General features: G+C 37.1%; 2 protein-coding genes and 1 pseudogene across 2 annotated transcripts; 1 reads left to right on the top strand and 2 right to left on the bottom strand.

The window, feature by feature from the left end:
* Positions 1-739: 739 nt before the first annotated feature.
* Positions 740-1,630, bottom strand: LOC137959650 (uncharacterized). The gene has a single exon (XM_068807004.1). The coding sequence runs from the start codon at positions 1,628-1,630 to the stop codon at positions 740-742; it is 891 nt and encodes a 296-aa protein (XP_068663105.1).
* A 1,994-nt stretch (positions 1,631-3,624) lies between these two features.
* On the bottom strand, positions 3,625-5,230 carry LOC137959649 (pentatricopeptide repeat-containing protein At2g15630, mitochondrial-like; annotated as a pseudogene).
* Positions 5,231-5,569: 339 nt separating this feature from the next.
* On the top strand, positions 5,570-18,994 carry LOC137960235 (uncharacterized). Its single transcript, XM_068807793.1, has 14 exons — positions 5,570-5,740; positions 6,154-6,223; positions 8,416-8,517; positions 8,619-8,869; positions 9,216-9,478; positions 9,658-9,811; positions 9,961-10,070; positions 10,191-10,278; positions 10,996-11,313; positions 11,734-11,808; positions 11,899-12,476; positions 13,108-13,216; positions 15,285-15,464; positions 18,461-18,994. Exons 4-14 carry the CDS (start codon positions 8,702-8,704, stop codon positions 18,620-18,622), a joined length of 2,205 nt encoding a protein of 734 aa, XP_068663894.1. The 5' UTR covers positions 5,570-5,740; positions 6,154-6,223; positions 8,416-8,517; positions 8,619-8,701; the 3' UTR covers positions 18,623-18,994.
* Positions 18,995-21,013: the final 2,019 nt, after the last annotated feature.

Below are 21,013 nucleotides of genomic sequence, written 5' to 3'. Positions count from 1 at the left end.
CGTGATCCGTCGGATGGCGGTCAATCAGGTGGAACGAGATGGCCGTCGGTCAAAGATCGATTGAAGTTTGAGCGAAGGCGAGTGTTTATACTCGTACGATGAAGGAAAGGGCAGTGGGGCCTAGTAGATAGGTTGACAAGTGCACGACCGCACGTCCATGAAAAGGACAAGGCTTGAGGACGAAAACGGCGTTTCTGGTTTTACCGAAAGTGTTACGAGTTGTCTCCACTTGACACGCGAGTGGAAGGAGCGAGAGGAATCGCTACAGTTGACCTGGCCGAGTCTCGACGAGTCACTATATTTGGACTTACAAGCCAACTTGGCCTTAGTTAAATGTGAAGGTGAGCTGGAATTTTTTTCTGGGTCATGAAGATGAACTTGGGGTGAGTCAGGCAAGCTTGACCCTTTTACTTGGCTTACCTTCTCTTGGATCACAGGTCAACTCAGCAAGTTGTGAAAACCCTGGTTAAAATGTTAAATGAAGATTGTTAATTTGAGAAAACAAGTTTAATTGTTATCAGAATATTCAAACATCCAAGTTTTGGAATTGATGGAAGATGAAATAAATTTATTTATCATGCTTAATTATATTCTCTGCTAATATAATTGAACAATTTCTTTCAGGGAAGGAACTTTTATCAATGCCAACAGCAGACGATTAGCTCAGATTTATTAAGGATTGGGTTGAGCTCCATATCAAGCACCTCAAGCTTTGACATGAACTAGCCAGACATACTTGCTACACCACCGTAAGATTTGGTTGCTTTAGGCTATCAGTGATCTGATTCACTTCCACAATTCTGCTCTGCAGTTTCTCGTACTCCACAATCCCACTTCTGTGCACTCGGTTTGCAACCGGAGTCAGGCAAAGAAAGGCTGTAAAAATCAGAATTGCAGCCAGTATCCAACTAAACTGCAAGTTGGCAAGCGCCGTCATCTTCAAGCTTGCCTCCTCTGTATCACAAACAACGGCTCCATGCATATCATCACCGTTACCTGGCCTTGCAAAGCAACCCAGCACAACCAACCTAGGCACCCATAGCATGAGAGCCATGTTAAAGAACCAGCAGCCTTGCAACAACACCGAAATTGATCGAACAAGAGCCAGGGGAAAATTATCTGGAATGCTTGTGACAACTAGTGATGACAAAAGGGAGACAGAGACTATGAGCTGGAGAAGCCAATGGTAGTGGCCTTCAGGACCAACATGATCTGCTGAGTGAAAATGCAGCAAAAACAGCTCCTGGGCGAAGACTGAAGTTGCAAGCATTCCAGCCAGCCCGGAGAACATGTCCGGCATGCCGATCAGCTCGGAAGCCAGAGTGAACCCTGAATAGATGGTTAAGTGGAGGAATATTGTAGCGTGCTCGAAGTTGTTGAGTTTGAAGGAAAGATCAAACAGAGGGTAATCTATAATTTCAATGGCTATGGCAAAGATGGAGAAGGAGAAGATCAGTAGTAGCTCCAAGTATTTGATGTTGCAAAGAGGAGACCTGAATTGATGCCATACCCTTGCTTTAAAATTGGATGTACCTTCGAGCTTGTAATCTTTGATTGTATTGAAGACGTGCCAGAGACCCAGAAAGATAAAAGCCAGACCAGGGGCTATATGTCCCATAAATGTCCCCATTTTCTCAGATTTCTATGTTGCAAAGCCTGCCTGAGCTTAAATAGCTCCAGAAGGTGAACTGTTGATCGAGCTCATGAATGTCCAGAAGAACTAAATATTATTCAATGAATCACCAAACAGAGAAAAGACAGTGAAAGCTGACCACGCTCTTCAAACATTGTTGGCCAAAGGAAAATGAAATGTTTCCACTAACAAGGATAAGCAATAAAGTGACTTCCACTAGCAACAGTTACCAGGAAGATGTAGCCAACGGAAAAAAAGTATAGTATGTTCCACTTTGATTCCTAACCAAAACACACCAAGTGAAACAGTGTAATAACATAACAGATATAATTGACAGTCAATAGGATCACTGAAATTCATAAAGCTTGTAGGGGGAATGCATAACCTTCCCAGAAGATTTGCTTTCTCTGTGTCTCTTTTCCCTTTTCTTAATGCGCACAGACGGGCCAAAGTGTACCTTAGCCAAGTGAAAACACTGATTGAGCTATGAGAATATCACAAGGTACCAACCCTCACACAACCTAAAAATATTAACAACAAAGAAAGACAAATTCCTACCTTGCCTTTAGGCGGGTGGAGGCCCTATTGCAGGGTGATGTCATCCAGTCTATTGGCCAAATTGAAGATGACAGTGTTTCTGCTCAATCAAATACAACTTTTGACCTTTCAGTAAACCGAAAAGACAATATTATAGGTGCAAATGTGCATCAGTTCCCATATACATTTTTTCTTAACCAAGGATCTCTTGCTTGGGTTTCTTTGCTACACATATGGCTGCCAAACCAGAGTGGGTAAGAATCACAATAGCTACAAATTGTTTATGCAAAGCTTGGTGAAATACTTGAGCATCATCCACAACAAGAAATTAGCTGAGTAGGAAATCACGGAGGTTTGGTCGGTTTACAACTATGGCTAAAAGGAGCCATCTCTCTTCCCACAAGAATCACACTATGGGAAAACAAATAAACCTAACAATACCTCAGCATTTAATACTTCAATATCTCCAGTCTACAATCCCCTTCTATTGAACAAGAAAAGTGTTTAGTATCAGATTAATTTTAGACAAATGCAGTTTACACATTACATTTAACATTCATAAATATACACAAAATACCATTTAAAAAAGAAAAAAAAACAATACAAAAATTTTGTTCAACCACTTGCATAAACTCATTCCTCTTTTCCCATAGAGTCTATCAAACAAAGATTTGGAAGTCAGATAGCTGAACAATACAGTTTTACACAAGTTAAAATGTTGATTTCAGCAAACATAACAGCAAAGGCTATAGTTGAGTCTTGCAGGAATGTTCCTCTTGTTTACATTTCAATGAACCTAACTCCGGTTCTCCACAGATGGCAACTCTTCCTGTTTAATTTTCAGTGCATTTAACTCTGGTTATGCACAGATTGGTTACTCTTCCTGTTTGCTTTTCAATGTATCTAACTCTGGTTCAGCACAGATGGCCACAAACTCAAGTACTTTTCCACATGCTGAAGGACTGCACGAGTCTTAACTTTCAGTATCTCATAGCTTCAACGTAGTGGAGATCGCAGATAACATTTTTGAGACAAATTCAAACAACCACTATAGATTCCAGAAATTGAGAAGCACAAGAACTTAGGCAGTCAAACTTAGTCTATGTTCCTGTTGCCATACCATGACACTACTTTGCAAGCTTGGTGATATTTTTTTATTGTTTTTCCTGACAGAACACAATGCTTAGTAACTGATTCAGCCACCACATACATATATAGAATTCAGCTCCCTCTCTACTTAAAAATGTTGTTTCCCTGTCTCAAAGGGAAAATAAATATTGGCCAGTTTTAATACAAATCTTCCAGTAGTCTGAACAAGGTGCTCATGATTATGATTGGGAACAGCAAGCATGCCCTGTGAATTTCCTCCAACCTCCTCAGTCATAGCTCAGCAAGAGAGTTGCACTTTCCCAACCCCCTAAGCTAAAAAACACACAATATTTCCAAAAGGAACATTAAACATTACTCTTCCTTACATCTTCCCCGAGCCCCTCAATCAGAGATTTAAAAGTACTATCATCAGGAGTTATACCTTTATGAACCATTCCTTCCAAAAGCTCCTTATTTTTTAACAAACATTTAATAAGTGCATTGTAAGTAAGAATGGTGAGATTATACCTCTACTCACCATCTCATCCTGCACCTTAAATGCATCATTCATGTCACCTTTTTTACTATAGCCACTAATAAGAGTATTATAAGTAACAAAATCGGGTTCGATTCCCCTGTTTTTCATCTCATCAAGAAGCTCCCAAGCCTCCTTAGCTTTTCCAGCAACATAATGCCCTCAATGTCAAACGCCTAGCCAATACAACCCAACAGACCGGTCTGTTAAGTGCGGAAAACTAAGTACCTAACTCATCAGTGGTGGACGGAACCACTTAGTTCTGACACTCACATGAGGGTATTATAAGTTATCTCATCAGGCTTTATCTTCTTGTTCCCCATCTCTTTTAGGAGCATAAATGCCCGCTTCATATGACCAGTGCTACAATGCTCACAATCAATGAATTAAACATCAAAACATTGGGAGGGGATAAGCCTGTCACCTCAGCTTTTTCAAGCAAGCTATCTGCTTCCTTTACTCTATTTAGTTTGCAAAGGACAAAAATTTAGGAAAGTGTAAGTCGCTTTAGTAGGTGCAAATGCCTTCTTAGCATTGCTCTCTTTGCAGTAACCAATAATTAAAATGTTATATGTAACCCCATCAGTGCTCAACCCTCTTCAGTCCGTTTCCTTCATCAAATCCTCCACCTCAATTTTCTTGCCTTCCATGAAAGATGTGTTAATCAACACCTGGAAGGTATAAATAGTTGGATTTAATCCTTTTGCTATCATTTCATCTCTATAGTGAAAGCCGCTCCTTAAATCTCCTTTATTACAATATCCATCAATTAAATTGTTGAATACAACTGCACTGGGAACCAACCTTTCATTACTTACAGGTGTAAGAATCCGGGTTTATTCACTTTTCTTTCTTCAGATCAAACATCTCAAAGGCTTTCTGAAACCTTCCTTTCAAACAATAAGTATGAATGATTGTATTAAAAGTCACAACAGTGGGCTTAAATCTAACACCTTACATGTAAGATATAAACGCCTAGGCGTTCTTCAATTTCCCCTCTTTGCACCACAAGTTAATCAAAACATTGAAAGTCAAACAACTATGGATCAAATTTTCAGCCGGAATATTTCAGCATATACAACTCATGCGGCCTCCTTCATATTCCTTTGCAGAAGAAGGCTCAACAAGACATTGCAAGCATCAATCTTAGGAAGAAAAAATATTTCCACTGCTTCGTTTGGCATGTTCAATTCGCCGAAGATACTACTGGTGGAAGTAGCTTCCAGGGGCACGAATGACCAACTATCCTCAGTATCAGATATATCCTCCGAAGTTACTACAGGTGGAAGTAGCGGTCCCTTGATTTCCAAGGATGCAGCAGATCCAGAGACTCCAAGGTTTCCGTCGAGGCGTTCGAAAGCGTATAAGAAAAGAAAAACAAGCGGCGGCCGTGTACTTCCTGACAAGGGCAACCGAGCCAGGCCCAAAGAGCTTCGGATTTCTCATCGCGGGCGACGCTAATGTGGCGGAAGGAAGCAGTGGAGAAGAGGAGCAGCGGAGGTGAACCCGGTCGACAAGAAAAAAATATCTTCCTCGAGCTGGGTCAGAGTCTGGTCCGGCACTTCAAATCGGATTCGGATCTTGCTGTAGGATGCATACGTTTTACAGCCACGTGGCCCAATAACGAAAAGAAAAGTTCCCCCACGACATCCTGCGATGTAAAATGATCTCATCCGTCGATTAGAATGAAAATAAGTGGGCCCTTGTTAGGTGAGGAACAAGCGAGTGTCGTAACAATACAGTTTACACGCCATTTTCTCAGGCCGGTACGGGAGGCGGTCTTCGTAGCAAGACTGTTTGGTGGCTTGGTGCTTGGTTGTTCCAAGTTCTGAACTAAAGCTCTACATAGCTGATTCGTAATCACTGCAAAGTTTCCTTGTAATGGTCCTGCGATTTGTAATACGATATCTCTCTTACGTGCAATGAGACGGCGATAAAAGGCAGAGGTTAGTTTCAGTTTTCCGGTCCCATGCTCTTACTTTAGAATTTTTTTTCTTCTGCTATCTGTGAACAAATCAGATGGAAGCTTCAATCTGTTTCCCTGAGGGAGCGGTTGTTTAAAGTCTGATTTTTTTGCGAATTAATAGATTTGATTATCGTGAATTCGCCCTAGTATTCTTATTCATATATCTATGCGTTGTTTCTATATAGTTCTGCGGTGTGTCATTTGATGAGTAATTAAATATATTCCGGCCATGGACTTAGATAGGGTATAGCAATGTTGTCGCGCATGGTTTCAGTTCGACTAAGATTGTGGATCGTTATTTCGACAGTGTAACTTTGCGATTACTTAATGCTTCTCTTCCATGTCAGTAAACTGAAAATGGCTGCTCATTTTATAAGTCTTTCTCTGTTTCAGTAAACGGCAAATGAAAGAAAGAAAAACCCCTGCAGTGCTCAAGCGCATCCTGATGAAGTGCTCATCCCAGGTAAGGCAGTGAAGTGTCAGGGTTCCTGTACAGTGCTTTACTTGCTAACTTTATAGTAATACACTTTCAATTCTCAAACTTTATAATTATGTTAGATGCTTAAACATTTGCTGTTGTAGTTAAGAATCGTGGGTGAAACTTGAAAGAATGGCTTGACCTATCAAGGTACTGATGTTTTGTGCATACATTCCTTTCAGCTGCTGTAGTTAAGAGTTGTGGGTGAAACTTGAAAGGATGACCTTGAGTTAACAAGGTCCTGATGTAACAAGTGTTGTGCATACATTCCTTTAAGCTGTTGTAGTTAAGAATTGTGGGTGAAACTTGTAAGGAATACCTTGAGTTATCAAGGTACTGATGTAATAATTGTTGTGCATACATTCATATAAGCAGTTGTAGTTAAGAACTATGGGTGAAATTTGAAAGGATGACCTGGAGTTGTCAAGGTACTTATGTAATACGTGGTGTGCATACATTCATATAAGCAGACGTAGTTAAGAATTGTGGGTGAAACTTGGAAGGGTCACCTTTAGTTATCAAGGTACTGATGTAATTAGCATTTTACATATATTCATATAGACAGATGTATGACCATCTTTTGTCAAAACTTGAAAACATGAAAAGAAGAAAAAGGGACATAGAAAATCTCAATAGTTTTCAGGAAAATAGGCTTTGAGAAAACAAAAAAAGTTGCAAGAAGAGTAGTAGGCTTGGCAATCATCATGATATTAGAAACACAGTTTGTTTCATGCTAGAAAGATCAATACTGGATGCAGTTTTTCCTCTCCTAGGCAACTTATGACGGATACACGTACTGCAAGTGCACAATCCCAAGGACTGGTAGTTTGGTGGATATTGGAGAAAAATATTTTGCCCCAATGAGTCTCCTTCTTTTACTTAGGTTCTGTCATTTAAAAGGAATAGGAGACTGAGGGGGTGCAACAAATAACTACAGTGTAGATTGGCATCCTAGGTGCATGGAGGAAGGGTGAGGTGAAGCTAAGTGCTGTGTTTATTGAGCAAAATGTGGGGCAGCAAACAGATAGCATTAGCAAAAGCTAAAAGCAGAAATGATGAGAATGTTGAGGGTGACTAGTAAAAAAATCTAAAAATGTTAGAAATGGGTGTATTCACTCAAAAAAAAAAAAAATCTAAGAAAATGACATGGGTCGAGAAGTATAGGAAGTCAAGGATATGATGAAGCTAGCAAATGGATTAGGATGGAGGTTTGTGTAACTACCCCAACATTGCTCGTACAACTTTATATTTCTTTGAATTTGTTAAATTTGACCTTATCTGATCAATATTTTCTAAAAGTTGATTCGGGTCCATGTAGAACTCACTATTTAGCTGTTCAACAAAATTGACTCCAGAGTAGTCTTTATCTGTCACTAAGTTGTTATGACTACTAAAACAGTCTGTAGTGAATTACATTATGCAGTCATGATTGACTGCTCGGCATTCAAGTGGTATCTCTATATACTTTGTGTTAGAATTTGAAGGAGAAAAGATAATGGGAGATATTAAGGTTTACAAACCCTTCTCCCCTATTTTGTAGTTGAAATATTTCAAAATTATATCTATGTCCCAGGAACCCATTAAAGCCTAGGAATCTATTTTCTACTAGAAATAACTTTCCTAGAAAATAAATAAAGCCTAATTAACTGAAACTAATATCTTGCAACATTTTGTAACTTAAAAATATGTGAATCTTCAACTATTCCACAATAAAACAGTGGGAGAAGAATTGATGTAGATAGAATATTTGCAGGCAAATTTTCAAGTTCTCTGAGACACTAAATGTCAAAAAATTAATATTTGACAATCATCTCCATAGAGGAACATCTGTCTTGGATTGACTCATACTATTGATGTATTGTCTTTCAAAGTAATACATACAAATTCAGTTGGCGGCGTCGCCTTTCTCTGACAATTGGTTTCTGCTGGATGAGTAGTTATGAGTAAAATAAGCTTGTACTCCATGCATGCATTTTTCATGTGGTTGGAGATTTGAGGATATGATCATGTTTGATTTCTGTTGAAAACTGTATCAGAGATTAGCTGGCATCTAGTGTAGGATTTGGTGGCTTATACTGGAATGAAAGTTTACAAATGAATATTTTAATACAAAAAAGAAAATCAGTTACTTAGAACTACTGCATGATCAAATATTAAGTTTTTTGGGGATTTTTCAGGCGCAAGAATATGGGGTTTGCATTGCCCAGAAGGTTCCAGAAATTGAACGAGATATGTGTTCCAAGGAGTTTCTTACACTGAAAGCATGCATGCAAAATGTGGTAACATGTTTGATCAGTGTGACATATATTGCATAATTTTTAGATCTTTAGTTCTTTATCTTTTGGTGTTCTGACTTAATGCTTATTTTCTGCTCTTAAAGCTCAGAGGCAAAGCTTGAGATAGACAATTAAGATATCTTTCAAAGACCTGCTGTTCTATGCTAACGGTTGAGAGAAGCAGAAAATGTTTGGAAAACCTTTAAGTGATCAACCTAGAGTTGGTCTAGGTGGGGCTGGTGCTCTTTCTCATGTTTATATCCAATACCCACCCCTCAAATGCAACATCGCTGGGTCGAAAGGGGTCTACTATGATGATGGAAATAAGCTACTACTTTTGGCAACATCTGATCAGGTAATATATGATAAGTTATTAGATGTCAATGTTTTGTTATTTTTAAGTATATGTGATCTATGCAGTCCCTTCCATGATACTTGGCACTTGGAAACTAGTGGCAGAGTTTGACCTGGAAGATGTGTGATCAGGGCAACCTGCTTGGACAATTCAAATGATACCGCTAAGGAGGGAGCAGATATAAAAACTAGCTAGGACCAGTTCCAAAATTTTATCTAAAATAAAATAATTTTTTTCAGACCAGAAGTTTTGATTGTTTAATCATATTGTTTTTATTCATTTTTGTTTCCAAATATTTATTTATTATTTTATTTTATTTATTTATTGTTTGTTTTCACTTATCTAGGTTTTTTCTTGGGATACCAGTCCATTTGCACCTCTCAACAATGCTCCTGGTTGTGATTCAATAAATGAAGGACCTATTATGTGCATTAGATACTCCTTGGATGGCAAGGTTATAGGGATCCAAAGATCAAATAAGGAGATTGAATTTAAAAACAGAGAAACTGGGGAGATTTTTACCAGAAGGTGTAAAATGGAATCAGAGAGCATTCTGGGATTTTTCTGGACAGATTGCCCAACCTGCGATGTAGTGGTAATAAAAACTAGGTATGCATCCGTTATAGTTCCCAATGTTATATATCCTTTTGTCAGTATCTTCCTGATTGTGATTATTTCTCTTGTTTGTGGTTTCATGTGGTGGGAAACTTTTAATATTTGGTTATATTAAAGCTTAGGATGTTTTAATTGCCAAGTTGTTGCTTAATTCATTTGAAGCTCTATTATAGTGGCCTGGAACTGTTGTCCTGTGAAACTGCTCTGAAGACACTTCGTTTGGTGGAGACAAAGCGGCTCAATGTGAGTTGGTATATGTATACTCATGAAAGTCGGCTTCTGCTTCTGGCTTCTGGAATGCAGTGTAACACTTTCTCAGGTTTTCAGGTGTAATTCTCAACTTCAATTTCAAAAGTTTTTGAACTAATTTTGTATCATTGCCATAGTTCCGAGCAGTTGGCCTTATCTTTGAAGCATCATGTTGTTTTTCTTATTGTTTGAACTAGGAAATGAATGTAGCTCTTTTCTTTTTCCAGTTTTCATCTGGAGGAATCATTCGCTTGCCAAGGTTTGAGATGGCAATGATTAAAGCTGAGGCAAACCAGAAGCCCATTTTAGCAGCGGAGGATATACATATTGTTACAATGTATGTGATTTCATTGAAGTTTGTTTACTGTCAATTGAGATCATCATCACAACTCTAAGTTTAGACTTTTTGTTATTTATTTGGCTTTTTGAATATTAGTAACTTCTGCCAATGTTGCAGTTATGGCCGAATATACTGCTTACAAGTTGATAGCCTTGGCATGATGGCACACTTGTACAGATTTTATAGGGATGCTGTTGTGCAACAGGTATACTATGGTGGTGAAAATGAACTTGTTCTATAACTTCTATCCCATTGGTTCAACTTTTTTTATTATGTATGACTAGAAAAAAGGATCATGAAACTGTACAAATGTTATATACCATTGTCTTTTATGAGATTTAGGAAGAATAGAAATTATTATTTTAGTTCCACAGTATTCTTGAGAAGTCAAATGGTGAAACATAGGTCACCCAACATAATGCACGAGTTAGGAATAACATTAATGTGCCAAAATCTGTAGTCCTGATTCGGAAAACTGCCATATGATTTTCTTTCAACTTCCTTTGTAATAGCGCTTTCTAAAAAAAAAAATTCTTTTGCAATAAAAAGATGAAACTCTGCAAATGCTATTACATTTTCTTTTGTAAGAATTGGCGAGACTAGAGATTGTTATTTTATTTCCTTTGTATTCGTTAAAAGTCCAGTGATGAAACATAGTTCTGCCCAACATAATGCATGAACTCTAAATGACAGTTATGTGCCAAAATTTATTGTATTCATTTGATCTAAGAAAACTGCCATATAATTTTGTTTCAACTTACTTTGTAATGTAAAGCACTTCTGGGTAAGATACAATCAAATCTATTTGGACCAATTTTTTCATTTTAGAAGCAAATGTTATAGTTCATTAACAGAGAAATTCTTCCATTGGCCCTAGAATTAATTGTGTTTTGGTGTTAAACTAAGACAACTTCTATTTCAGGGTTCTTTGCCGATATATTCAACCAAGATTGCTGTCAGTGTAGTGGATAATGTGCTACTTGTTCACCAAGTGGATGCAAAAGTTGTTATTTTGTATGACGTATTTTCATCTTCTCAAGCACCCATATCTGCACCACTTCCTCTCTTAATAAGGGGTGGTCTCAAGAGGAATACCACTTCACAACTTATTAATGTCGAGAAGACTGAAACCAGCTGTCAAGAAGAAATTATGTATGGAGATGGTTGGACTTTTCTGGTTCCTGATCTTATATTTGATACCATCCATGGTGTGCTGTGGAGGATACATCTGGACTTGGAGGTGAAATAATATAATGACTCTTTCTGTTTAGTTTGTTGGACTTTCATAGAAACAAGAATAACATGGTGAATTGTCATCCAGACATATAGATGTGTCTATTAGATGGGACCCTCCATACTGAATGTCTCAGTGTGGATGGCTCTCTGCAGTTGGAACTTATCCTGAGATGGATACAATATTGTCTAATTTTATCAGTTGTCTATCTGGTAGGCTTTCAAACTTCGATTAGGATGACACTGGAGATTCTATTTCTACTGTACCCTCAAAATTGTTAGTCTAGGTTACCCCTGATATTTCTTTATGCATCTTGTCTATTCTCAGGTCAAAGTTCGTACCTTGGATTCATGACCCAGATTTTTTTAGTAAATATGAAAAAGAGAAAAATAAAAGATCATTGAAAGAAATTTATCTGTTTTGCAGGCTATTGCAGCCAGTAACTCAGAAGCACCTTTCATTTTAGAGTTTTTGCAGCGTCGTAGGTTTGAACCCAGTAAGGTAAAATTTCACTTCAGCTAATTTATATGTTGAATGAGGAGATTTTCAAATTGTAACTCTTTCATGATGTGTAACTTAATCTGGATTCAGGTTAAGCAATTATGCTTGGCAATAATGCGTACTATGATCCTAGAAAGAAGGCCTGTAACTGTGATTTCAATGGGGATGGAAGTGCTTGTTGCTTCTTATGCTCAGTATATTAAGTCAGGAACTTCTCATCAGGGAGGAATAAGCACCACCGTCTCAGATTCCTCTAAAGTTGTTGTAGCTGAGCCAACAAATCGAGTTGAGACACGTGGAAAATCTATTCTACAGGAATCAACAAGTGGCCTGGACAATGAGGGTCCAAATCCTCATAAAGAATCTTCAGTTTCTGACTCTGATGAGACTATAAATGCAGATATCCAAAATGATAATTCAGGTGAACTTTATAATATGGGTGCTCGAGATGGGATAGTAAATCAAATGGGAGCTGGTATATCGAGTGTTGCAGACGTTGAGATCTCGGCCTTACAGTCTGAAATAGTGGGGAATAACAATCTTTCTGAGTTTGTCTCTGCGACGATTTCACCAGATGAAATGCTCTTCTCTGTATTTGCTATTGTTGAGGAAGAAATGGCTGCAGACCCATCTTACTTGGTCGCAATTATTGTAGAGTACTTTAGGAGGTATGTTATCTCCTTGAAGTTACTAAACATCATGTGCTAAGTTTTTTAGAAGCAATGTCAAACACTACGGTTAAAACATTGGCCAAGAGCAATGCAAGAACAATGACAATGTAGTTTCTGAGTATAGGCATGCCACTTGCATGCATTGCATGAGAAGGCACATCCAGTCCCTACAACAGAATATTCCACATTCTTTATCTGTGAAGTGTTGAGGTTCTCTCTGGCAGTAAAGTTTAGAGTGTGAAGGTTCAGCATAGAAAAAAACCTTTTCTTGTAAGCCCTTCCTTCTCATGAAGATATCTTTCTGATGTTGCTTGGGGTCCCTGGATTGTTCATAACCAAGCAGGGATCCACTATGAGCATGAGTTTGAGTGCTGTTCTTCTGCTATCAGCATACTTATTCCTGTTTGAGGATCTTTTATGTGACATATCGGCCATGGGTGAGCTTTTAGCTCCTATCTGTGGACTGAATATCCAAGTAACTGACACATCATTTTCTTATTCAAGAGCATCATAAGGGAATTGAATTATTTAATTTCTAAAATTGCTGTTAGGAAAAATTGTATTTTATTATTTTTTATTTAGGAACTAACATTAGTCTGAATGTCTTAACATTTTTCTTTCATTGCAGTGTGACTTTAGAAAGATTAAGAGTGCATCAAAATCTTCATGTGATGCTTGTGCAACTACTTTCTCGTAGTGAACGCTATGCAGAACTTGGGCTGTTTGTCACAAACAAGGTCATCTCCATGGATCCAGATATCACTTGTTATATTGGATACATGTTTTGAACCACTCTATGCATGTTGCTGTTTGTTAGAAACTTGACTGGTAATCAGAATTTCATAACATGACCGAACCAAGTCAAGCAAAAGTTTAAGAAGTAAACTCAGTCATGGGATTTTCTTAATCCCTCATCTCTTGATCTATTGCCCTAAATCAAATTCAAGGGCCGGCTTTGAGAATAAATTAGATTAAAGACAGAGGATACAAAATGCCAACTATTTAGGCTATGAGAAGCATTATTCACATTATAAATTTATAATCATGTGTATATATCTTTTCAATTCCTTTCTAGTATATAATTTGTTTTGGATTCTTTGGTTGACTAAAGGTTTAGAAATTTGGGTTTACATAATGGGTCAAGAATCAAGAAAGCCTAGGCTTGTTCGTATTTGATTCTAATCACCAAACAAAACGGATTAATGTTTGAAGAAGAAAAAAGAACTAGAAAAAATATTTTTTATGAGAAAAGAATGCTTAATGTAGCGTAATAAGATTTTTAAGAGAACAGAAATCCAAAATTTAAGGGTTGAAACTACAGTTTCTTGCTACAGTAAATTGGAAAAAATATCTTCTTTTTGGAGTGATGTTTTGCAAAATAGAGAAAACGAGGAAATTAGAGATGAAGGAATAAAAGATGAAGGAGAAAGGTTGAGAAAGAAACAAAAAGGAGGATTCACACCTGATGCCAGAAGCAATTATCTGTCATTTTCATTCGAAAAAAATATTTGGTGGAAGGCTTTACTGCTTTATAACCTTAAAACCATATCAACTCAAATTTTGGGTTCCTCATTGGGTGCAACATCCAAGTTTTTTATTTAAAAAAAAAAGCCAAGTACTTTTTCTTCTTGGGATAAAAAATGTAAAATTTTAATCACCATAATGTACGTGTTTTGTCCATGTTCCAAAATGGATATATGAGGAAGAGGGATCTTACAGAAAATAAATCTTTAAAATAAATTAATATATGTCTAATTAACATGCAATTAGATTATATGGTCGTTTTTTTTAATTTACCAGGCCATTAGGTGGAAGTAGATAAAAACATGACTTTGTGCTATGAAAAAAGTGATGCTATTTATGAAAATCAAACAGAAGTGCTATTTGGTAGGCACATGCCGTAAGTAAGACATTATTCTATAAGTTAGCTGTTTGAACCCGCATGCTTCATACAGCTGTGGTGGATCATCCACAGCTGATGGGGATGCTAGAAATGGAATTGTGGTGAGAGATGGTGGCAAAGCTATGAACAATTTTATGACAAACGGACACTTTTTGAAAAGGTCCATGCAAGCTGGATGGAGGCATTTTGAAGAACACTGAGTAGAGATACTCATTTAAGATGGCTTGGGCATGGTAGATGGAGGCTTCTTCAAGACACTGTGAGAAGGGTCATATCCAATGTGGTTGATGAACGAGAAGCATATAGATGAAACGTGGTAAACACATGGACAAAAATGATTAAAAAAAGTCTTCAAGAAGGGACGCATTTATCAAATGATAGTACAGATTGGGACTGAGTAGCAACATCTTGTTTTATGCTGATCCAGTTCCCTTTCTTCTCCTTTTTAGTTTGTATTTCTTGGTATTGTATGATCCATTTACTCTTCTTTGAACATAGATGGTAACCTTCTTTCATTTTCCTTTCTTACGATCCTTAAAAAAATGATAGAGAGGTATGCAGGAGAGTTCATGTATCTGAGTCCTTACTTAGCTCTAAAACAGTCCAAATAAATAGAAACGAAAGAACAGTGACATCTTTTACAGATCAGTGACTGAATATCATATTCCATATGCATCTGAAGTTTCTTTAAACTTTCACTTAAACAAATTTCCCATTATAATGTTACTCAATGATAGATATTATTTGGTGTAGTAGATACGACTCTATACCTCACATTGCAGGTAAGATGTTATATTTGGTTCCAACCTGTCTTTTGATTTCTACAAAAATCAATTGTTCAACGTTATTTGATTGGTTTATGCTCAGTGAAATTTACATTTATGAGTTCTTTTGAAATGCAGATTGTGGAGCCCTCAAGAGAAGTCGCTTTGCAACTTTTAGATTCAGGTCGTGATAATTTGCAGACAAGGAAACTGGCACTGGATATGCTGAGACAACTAGCATTGCACCATGACTATATCTTGCTACTAGTCCAAGATGGTTATTATCTGGAAGCACTTCGATATGCACAAAAGAATAAGGTAATTTTCCATTGTTCTTGTTTCTCCATGTATCTCCTGGTAGATCCATAAATCCATATTGATTAGACCCATCTTCTTTGAGTGTGTTCTGCTGTCTGCAAAACAGACTTACTCTTCAGTCGAAGGCACTAGTTCTCTACTATGAAATTTCAGTTTTGTGGAAAACCAGTTCCCTTGAATGGTTAAAATAAAAATGTGCTTAATGTTCTCAAAAAAATAAAGAAGTGCTTAGTAAAAGCTATGAATCCAACAGCTATATTTTCCAAATTGGCAGGTCTCGTAGACATTTAACACCATAATCATCATCAAAAGTTTGCCATATCTCTATTGCGGTAGATACATGCCATTTGGACCCTCCTCCGAATCCTACCACAAAAAATAAACCAAAACAAGGGTTCCTAAGAGGGCTGTAATATTTCTGAGACAGTAGCTGCCACTGTTTATTAGTCTTTGGTATAATGTGAACGTGCTGAGTTATTTACACAGAAGGACTGGTAATCAAGGTTGAATTTTTTTTTGATAAAGATAATCAAGGTTGAAATTCTTAAATATGAATCGATTAGTTGCATGCCTGTCGCACATCAAGGGGTCTGTGGGGGGAATTTGTATCTCCTTGCGGCTACTGTTGATGTTTCCTTTTCAACAGATTGTTTCTTACTAGGAAATCACAAGCCTGTGTACATGGCATGGATTTCTGTTTTGAGCTGATCTTTCAATTCTGAGAGAGCGACAGCGAAAGTGCCTCAGATTGCTTCAGAAGTTTGATGTGAGAGAGTGTGGGTTGATGCATCTTCTTAGCTGAATGGGATATCTTGGGGGACTATATCCTAATAGACATCAATTGTTTCTCTGTGAGAAGGAGAGAGATTGCCATCAAGCTTTTGCTGAATTTATCAGTTTGGGTCCCTGTGGTCCATGTGTCGGGGATAAAAAATTGGGGAAAAGGCTCAAAATAGATTCCCGTAAAAGCTCTGCCAGCAATCTATCCTTGAACCCCGAGCATCATTTCCTCCCTCAAGCTGTTATTTGGGACAGAGGGTGGTTTCGCACCTAGTGGTGGTTCATGAGTGAAAGTTGTCCCTCAATGTTTGTATAAAGTCTAATTTTGATAGGTGCTGAAGATGTAATAGGGGGTTGCTGGTGGGCTTGGTGCTTTTTGGGATAGTGATGGTGCCCCTGTGCTTGTTTATTAGAAGTAAGTGGGGATTTGCTGGTGGGGAGGTGCTTTTCTAGATAATGATGGTTGTCCTGTGCTAATTTGGCCCCTTTTGGGCCTGTGGACTCTGTTGACACTGGTTGAGAGCCCTTCTTCAGAATTTGTTCCGTTGTTTTTTTTTTTTTTTTTTGTGGAAAATGAGTAAGTTTTATCAAGCGAAGTGGGCGCAGGTGCTTCTATCACAACCAAGTGAGAGCATCAAAGGAGGAACAAGAATAAGTACAAACAGACTCATAAATTTACAATTGACATTTAGGATTTTTGAACTTCATCTTTTGCATGAGAGATGGCAATTGAATTAGCCGGTTGGGGATATGATTGGGGATATGATTCCATGTGACGGAGATGTCTTGATCGAAATCTGCAATGTCCTCCAAAACATGCAAAAGTCTCCGAGGAGGGTCCTCTGCTCTAAGGCCCCAGCTGATCACTGCCTTGGAGTCCACCTCCACTAGCAGATAGCTTATACCAGTCTTCCTAGCAATCTTGATACTGTGTAGAACAGTAAAGGTCTTGGCTTCTACGGAATTAGCAACCCTCATGGGGCCAGAGTAAGTGGTGGCCATCCTGCCTTGTGAGTCTCTAAGAACCCCATCCACACCTGCAGGACCCAGGTTGCCAAGGGTGCAGCTGTCAAATTTAAGCTTAAGTTTGTTCTGTTGGGGAAGCGTCCACTCAACAAAAGAGCTGGGCTTTGGAGAAGAGAGGGCAGCAATTTCAGACCAACTTTCCATAATGTATGATCTTGTCTCTGATCTTTTCAAAGGGTTCAGCAGCACCATTATAGTGGTGATTATTCCTTTCATTTCATACACACCAGGGAACATAGGAAACAACAGTTCTCAAAAGGTTTGACGGTATTAGCTATTGTGGCTGGGCATTTGAGAACTGATAAGACGTAGTTTGCGAGTTCCATACCCATAAGAGTGGATTTAACCAGGGTAAGTCTTTCAGCTTTTGATAACATTTCCCCTTTCCAAGATCCAAGACAATGTTCAAAATTTTCAAACATTGACGATCCATTGAGCTTAAAGGAGCTGCCAGCTATGAGGGGAAGGCCAAGACAATGGAGAGGGAGTTGCTCAATTTTGACTACCATGGACAGACCCAAAAATTTCCATCAATGTTGATACTAACAAAGGAAGGTTTTGTTCGAGTTTATCTTCGTCGAGAAAATGCTGATGCCAACAATGGCAGATTTTTTCTAGTCTATCTTTTGTCCAAGAATTGCTTAGAAATGGACAGAAGTTGCCTTCAAGTTAATGATCTCTTCCATCTTAGCTTGACAGATGCATAAGGTGTCGTTCCGCAAATTGAAAAACTGCAATGTCAAGCTCACTAATATCAGTGATTGGCTAGAGCTAACCGTTGTCCTTGGCTGTGCAGATAAAGCCGAGTAATTCAGCCATAAGGTTGAACAATAAAAGGGGAGAAGGGGTCACCTCACCAGATGCCTTTCAAGCTCTTAAAGTATCTGTTGAAATTAAAGGTGTTACAGTCATATACACATGTAATATCGGCTTGAATTGAATTTAGACCCATGCAGTAAAACTTCTAGATTGAGCTGAAACCTAAAGAATCCAGTTTTACACTAGGAAATCGAAAAGGATTTGTTTAGTTGGAGTGTATCAGTCCTTTTCTCTACTCTTAGTGATGGGATTCTCTACTTTTCTTTGGACAATAGTTCTAAGAATCTTTTATCATCCTTGTGTCTTCTGCATTTCGTGGTGACGGCTCCCTTTTTCTGTGAAAAATCTAATACAATGTTGATGGAATGCAGGTCGAAACAATCCGGCCATCCGTGTTTCTGGAAGCTGCCTTATCCTCCAAAAATCCGCTACACTTAGCAGCAGTTCTAAGGTGTTTGTCAGATTTCATCCCTAGCTTCAGAAGTACAGCTGACTACACATCATACTCACGAGTGCTCAACGAAATCAATTAATCAAACTGATCGAGCAAGAAACTGTTTGGGGCCGGTGTTTTGGAATTGGTTGCGTTGAATTTACGTGGGAGTTAAATCACGTCTCAGTTATCACCGTCTCTTTAATTTGAATAGCCTAAAGGTGTCCACACCTGCGGGCAGGCTGGAGAATGAGTGCTTTTCCATGAAGATACTGTTTTATAGAAATATCGCTTTTATTATGAGGGGTCAGTGCACTCTGACAGTAAATCATGAAGATTTGAATTTCAGGGTTATTTACTTCTTTTAAAGCATGTGATTTTTTGTATTAATTAAATGAATTTAGATGAAAAATTAGGAAATATTCATGCAATTATTGATATTTCTATAGATAAAATAATTTCTTTGTTAACATACATTTTTTAATTTGAATTCGATAGTTTCTTAAAATAATAAAAAATATTAAAAATAAATCCACAATCATATTTTATTTATAGCAATTTATTTAATAAAAATAAATATAAAACGTGGAATACTTAAACATGTGTACTACCTAATATTAAATATATAACAATTTAAGTCAATTATAAACTACAAAAATTAATTTTTCAGATGAATTTAAATTGGTATAACTATGGATGTTATAAAAGAATTAATTAAATAATTTTAATATATTATTATTTACTTATAGTAAATATATTATAATAGATTATATAAATTATTTAAAAATTAGTTATTAAATTATTAATTGCCAATTTATGTAGAGGAATATTTCCAATAAATACGGTTTACTCTCTCGCAAATCGCTACCAAGTTTAAAAACGAAGAAAGAAGGAAAGAGGAAGATAATCAATTGTTTTTGTAGAAGTAATCGACTTTCTTTTGGTGAAATCAATTCCTTCAAAACATTTGGGTACTAATGCCATTCCTATCTTAACTTCCCGAGGCTAACCATTTTATCAAGTCTCCACCTCTCTCCTTCACATAAATAACAAATGGTTCTTGTTTCTTAACCATTTTAATGTTTGAAAAAAGAATAGAAAAGGGGCTTGCATGATTTCTAAATTTCATTTAGTTCATAAACTACTTAAAATATCTATATCTTATTAATCCCAATTCACTAATTGACTAATTGAAACCTTTTCTTCTCTTAATTCAATTTATAACACTTTTAAAATACAGATCTGTTGTGAACTTATGATTCGTGTATCCTTCCATAATGTCACAATGTGTTGATGGTCTCGGTCCACCCTCTTTAGCAATGTCACATAGCTTCCATAATACAACATGTCACATGGCTTGGAGCAAATGAGAAATATAATAAGATATATCCAAATTGAATGATTCATAATGAATGACATTGCTAGCCCCACCTGTTTGGTTCTTTCTAAAAAAATAGGCTTGTCCAACGGACTACAAGCAATGTTACATAATACAATTGGTAGATATAGATGTAGACTAGGATTAAGAATAATTAATACAAATTTTGAATAATTAAATTCCTGAAACCTCTAGTAGAACCCTTAAGTTCTAAGGTCACATTGAGACGATATAAAGTCATGTTGGGGTGCTCAAAATTGTTTTCTCCTTTACATTTTGCAATAAAGATGGCAATTTAATCGAACTTAAGCAGTTCAACATTCAAAATATTGGAAGGAGAATATATTGTACAATTGTTTCGTAAAACAATATGGTTTTAATTAAAACATTAGTTATTGTACATGTTACTAAGTTGGGACTCACGGAGAGATGCACTTGAATAAACTAAGGGCAAGAGAGTATAAAGTTCATTCAATATCATTCTAGTTAATTTCTTTCTTTAAATGTCATTAGGATTTTGCTTGGAAAACCCCAATTTGACAATATTTTCCAATTTATGATTATTGCTTCTGAATATTAGTGCAAATAATATTAGGTCATGAGCATCATGCATAAACCTAGGTAGTGCAAGAGAATAGAAAGGAGATAAAGTGCTTGAAATAAGTTATTCAGTTTAGGGATGGGCATGGTTGGGTTAATAGGGAACCCGACCTAATCCGATTTTAGGGAAGATGGGTTTTCCCTTCTCCTTGGGGAAGAGATGGGGTGAAGGGAAAAAAAACTGTCCTAGATATTGTTTTCTCCTCATGTGGGATCTACCTACATAGTGCATTTAAAAATAATACATGAGTTTAACAAAAAAAAGAATACATATTTTTATTTTGTTTTGATTGTTAGAAGTCAATTTAATTGATGCACTCAATTGCTATAACAAATTATTTTAGGTTGTAATTGCATAATTTATTATTTTTCATCTTCATCCCATAAATTTAACCTAAAATTTATCATTGCAAATGCAAGATTTGTAGAAAATTAGGATAAAAACAAGGTTGGATTTTCAAACTTGTGATAGATTCATGGAGATAGGTTTCAATTTAGGTTAACATGGTGGGT

The sequence above is a fragment of the Aristolochia californica genome, unplaced genomic scaffold (assembly GCF_029961685.1).
Source record: "Aristolochia californica isolate CCGP_79_NKW_82.1479 unplaced genomic scaffold, dmAriCali1.0.hap1 SCAF_3, whole genome shotgun sequence".
In the NCBI taxonomy this organism is placed as follows: Eukaryota; Viridiplantae; Streptophyta; class Magnoliopsida; order Piperales; family Aristolochiaceae; genus Aristolochia; species Aristolochia californica.
Note: the sequence above shows the minus strand (reverse complement) of the source record. Positions and strands in the feature narration are given on the sequence as shown.

Bases quoted from the DNA above. Each gene is read 5' to 3' on its own strand.
- LOC137959650 (XM_068807004.1), bottom strand. From the start codon at position 1,630: ATGGGGACATTTATGGGACATATAGCCCCTGGTCTGGCTTTTATCTTT.
- LOC137960235 (XM_068807793.1), top strand. From the start codon at position 8,702: ATGTTTGGAAAACCTTTAAGTGATCAACCTAGAGTTGGTCTAGGTGGG. The intron at 9,812-9,960 runs GTGTAATTCTCA...TTCTTTTTCCAG, and splicing joins ACACTTTCTCAGGTTTTCAG to TTTTCATCTGGAGGAATCAT. The intron at 13,217-15,284 runs GTCATCTCCATG...TTTGAAATGCAG, and splicing joins GGCTGTTTGTCACAAACAAG to ATTGTGGAGCCCTCAAGAGA.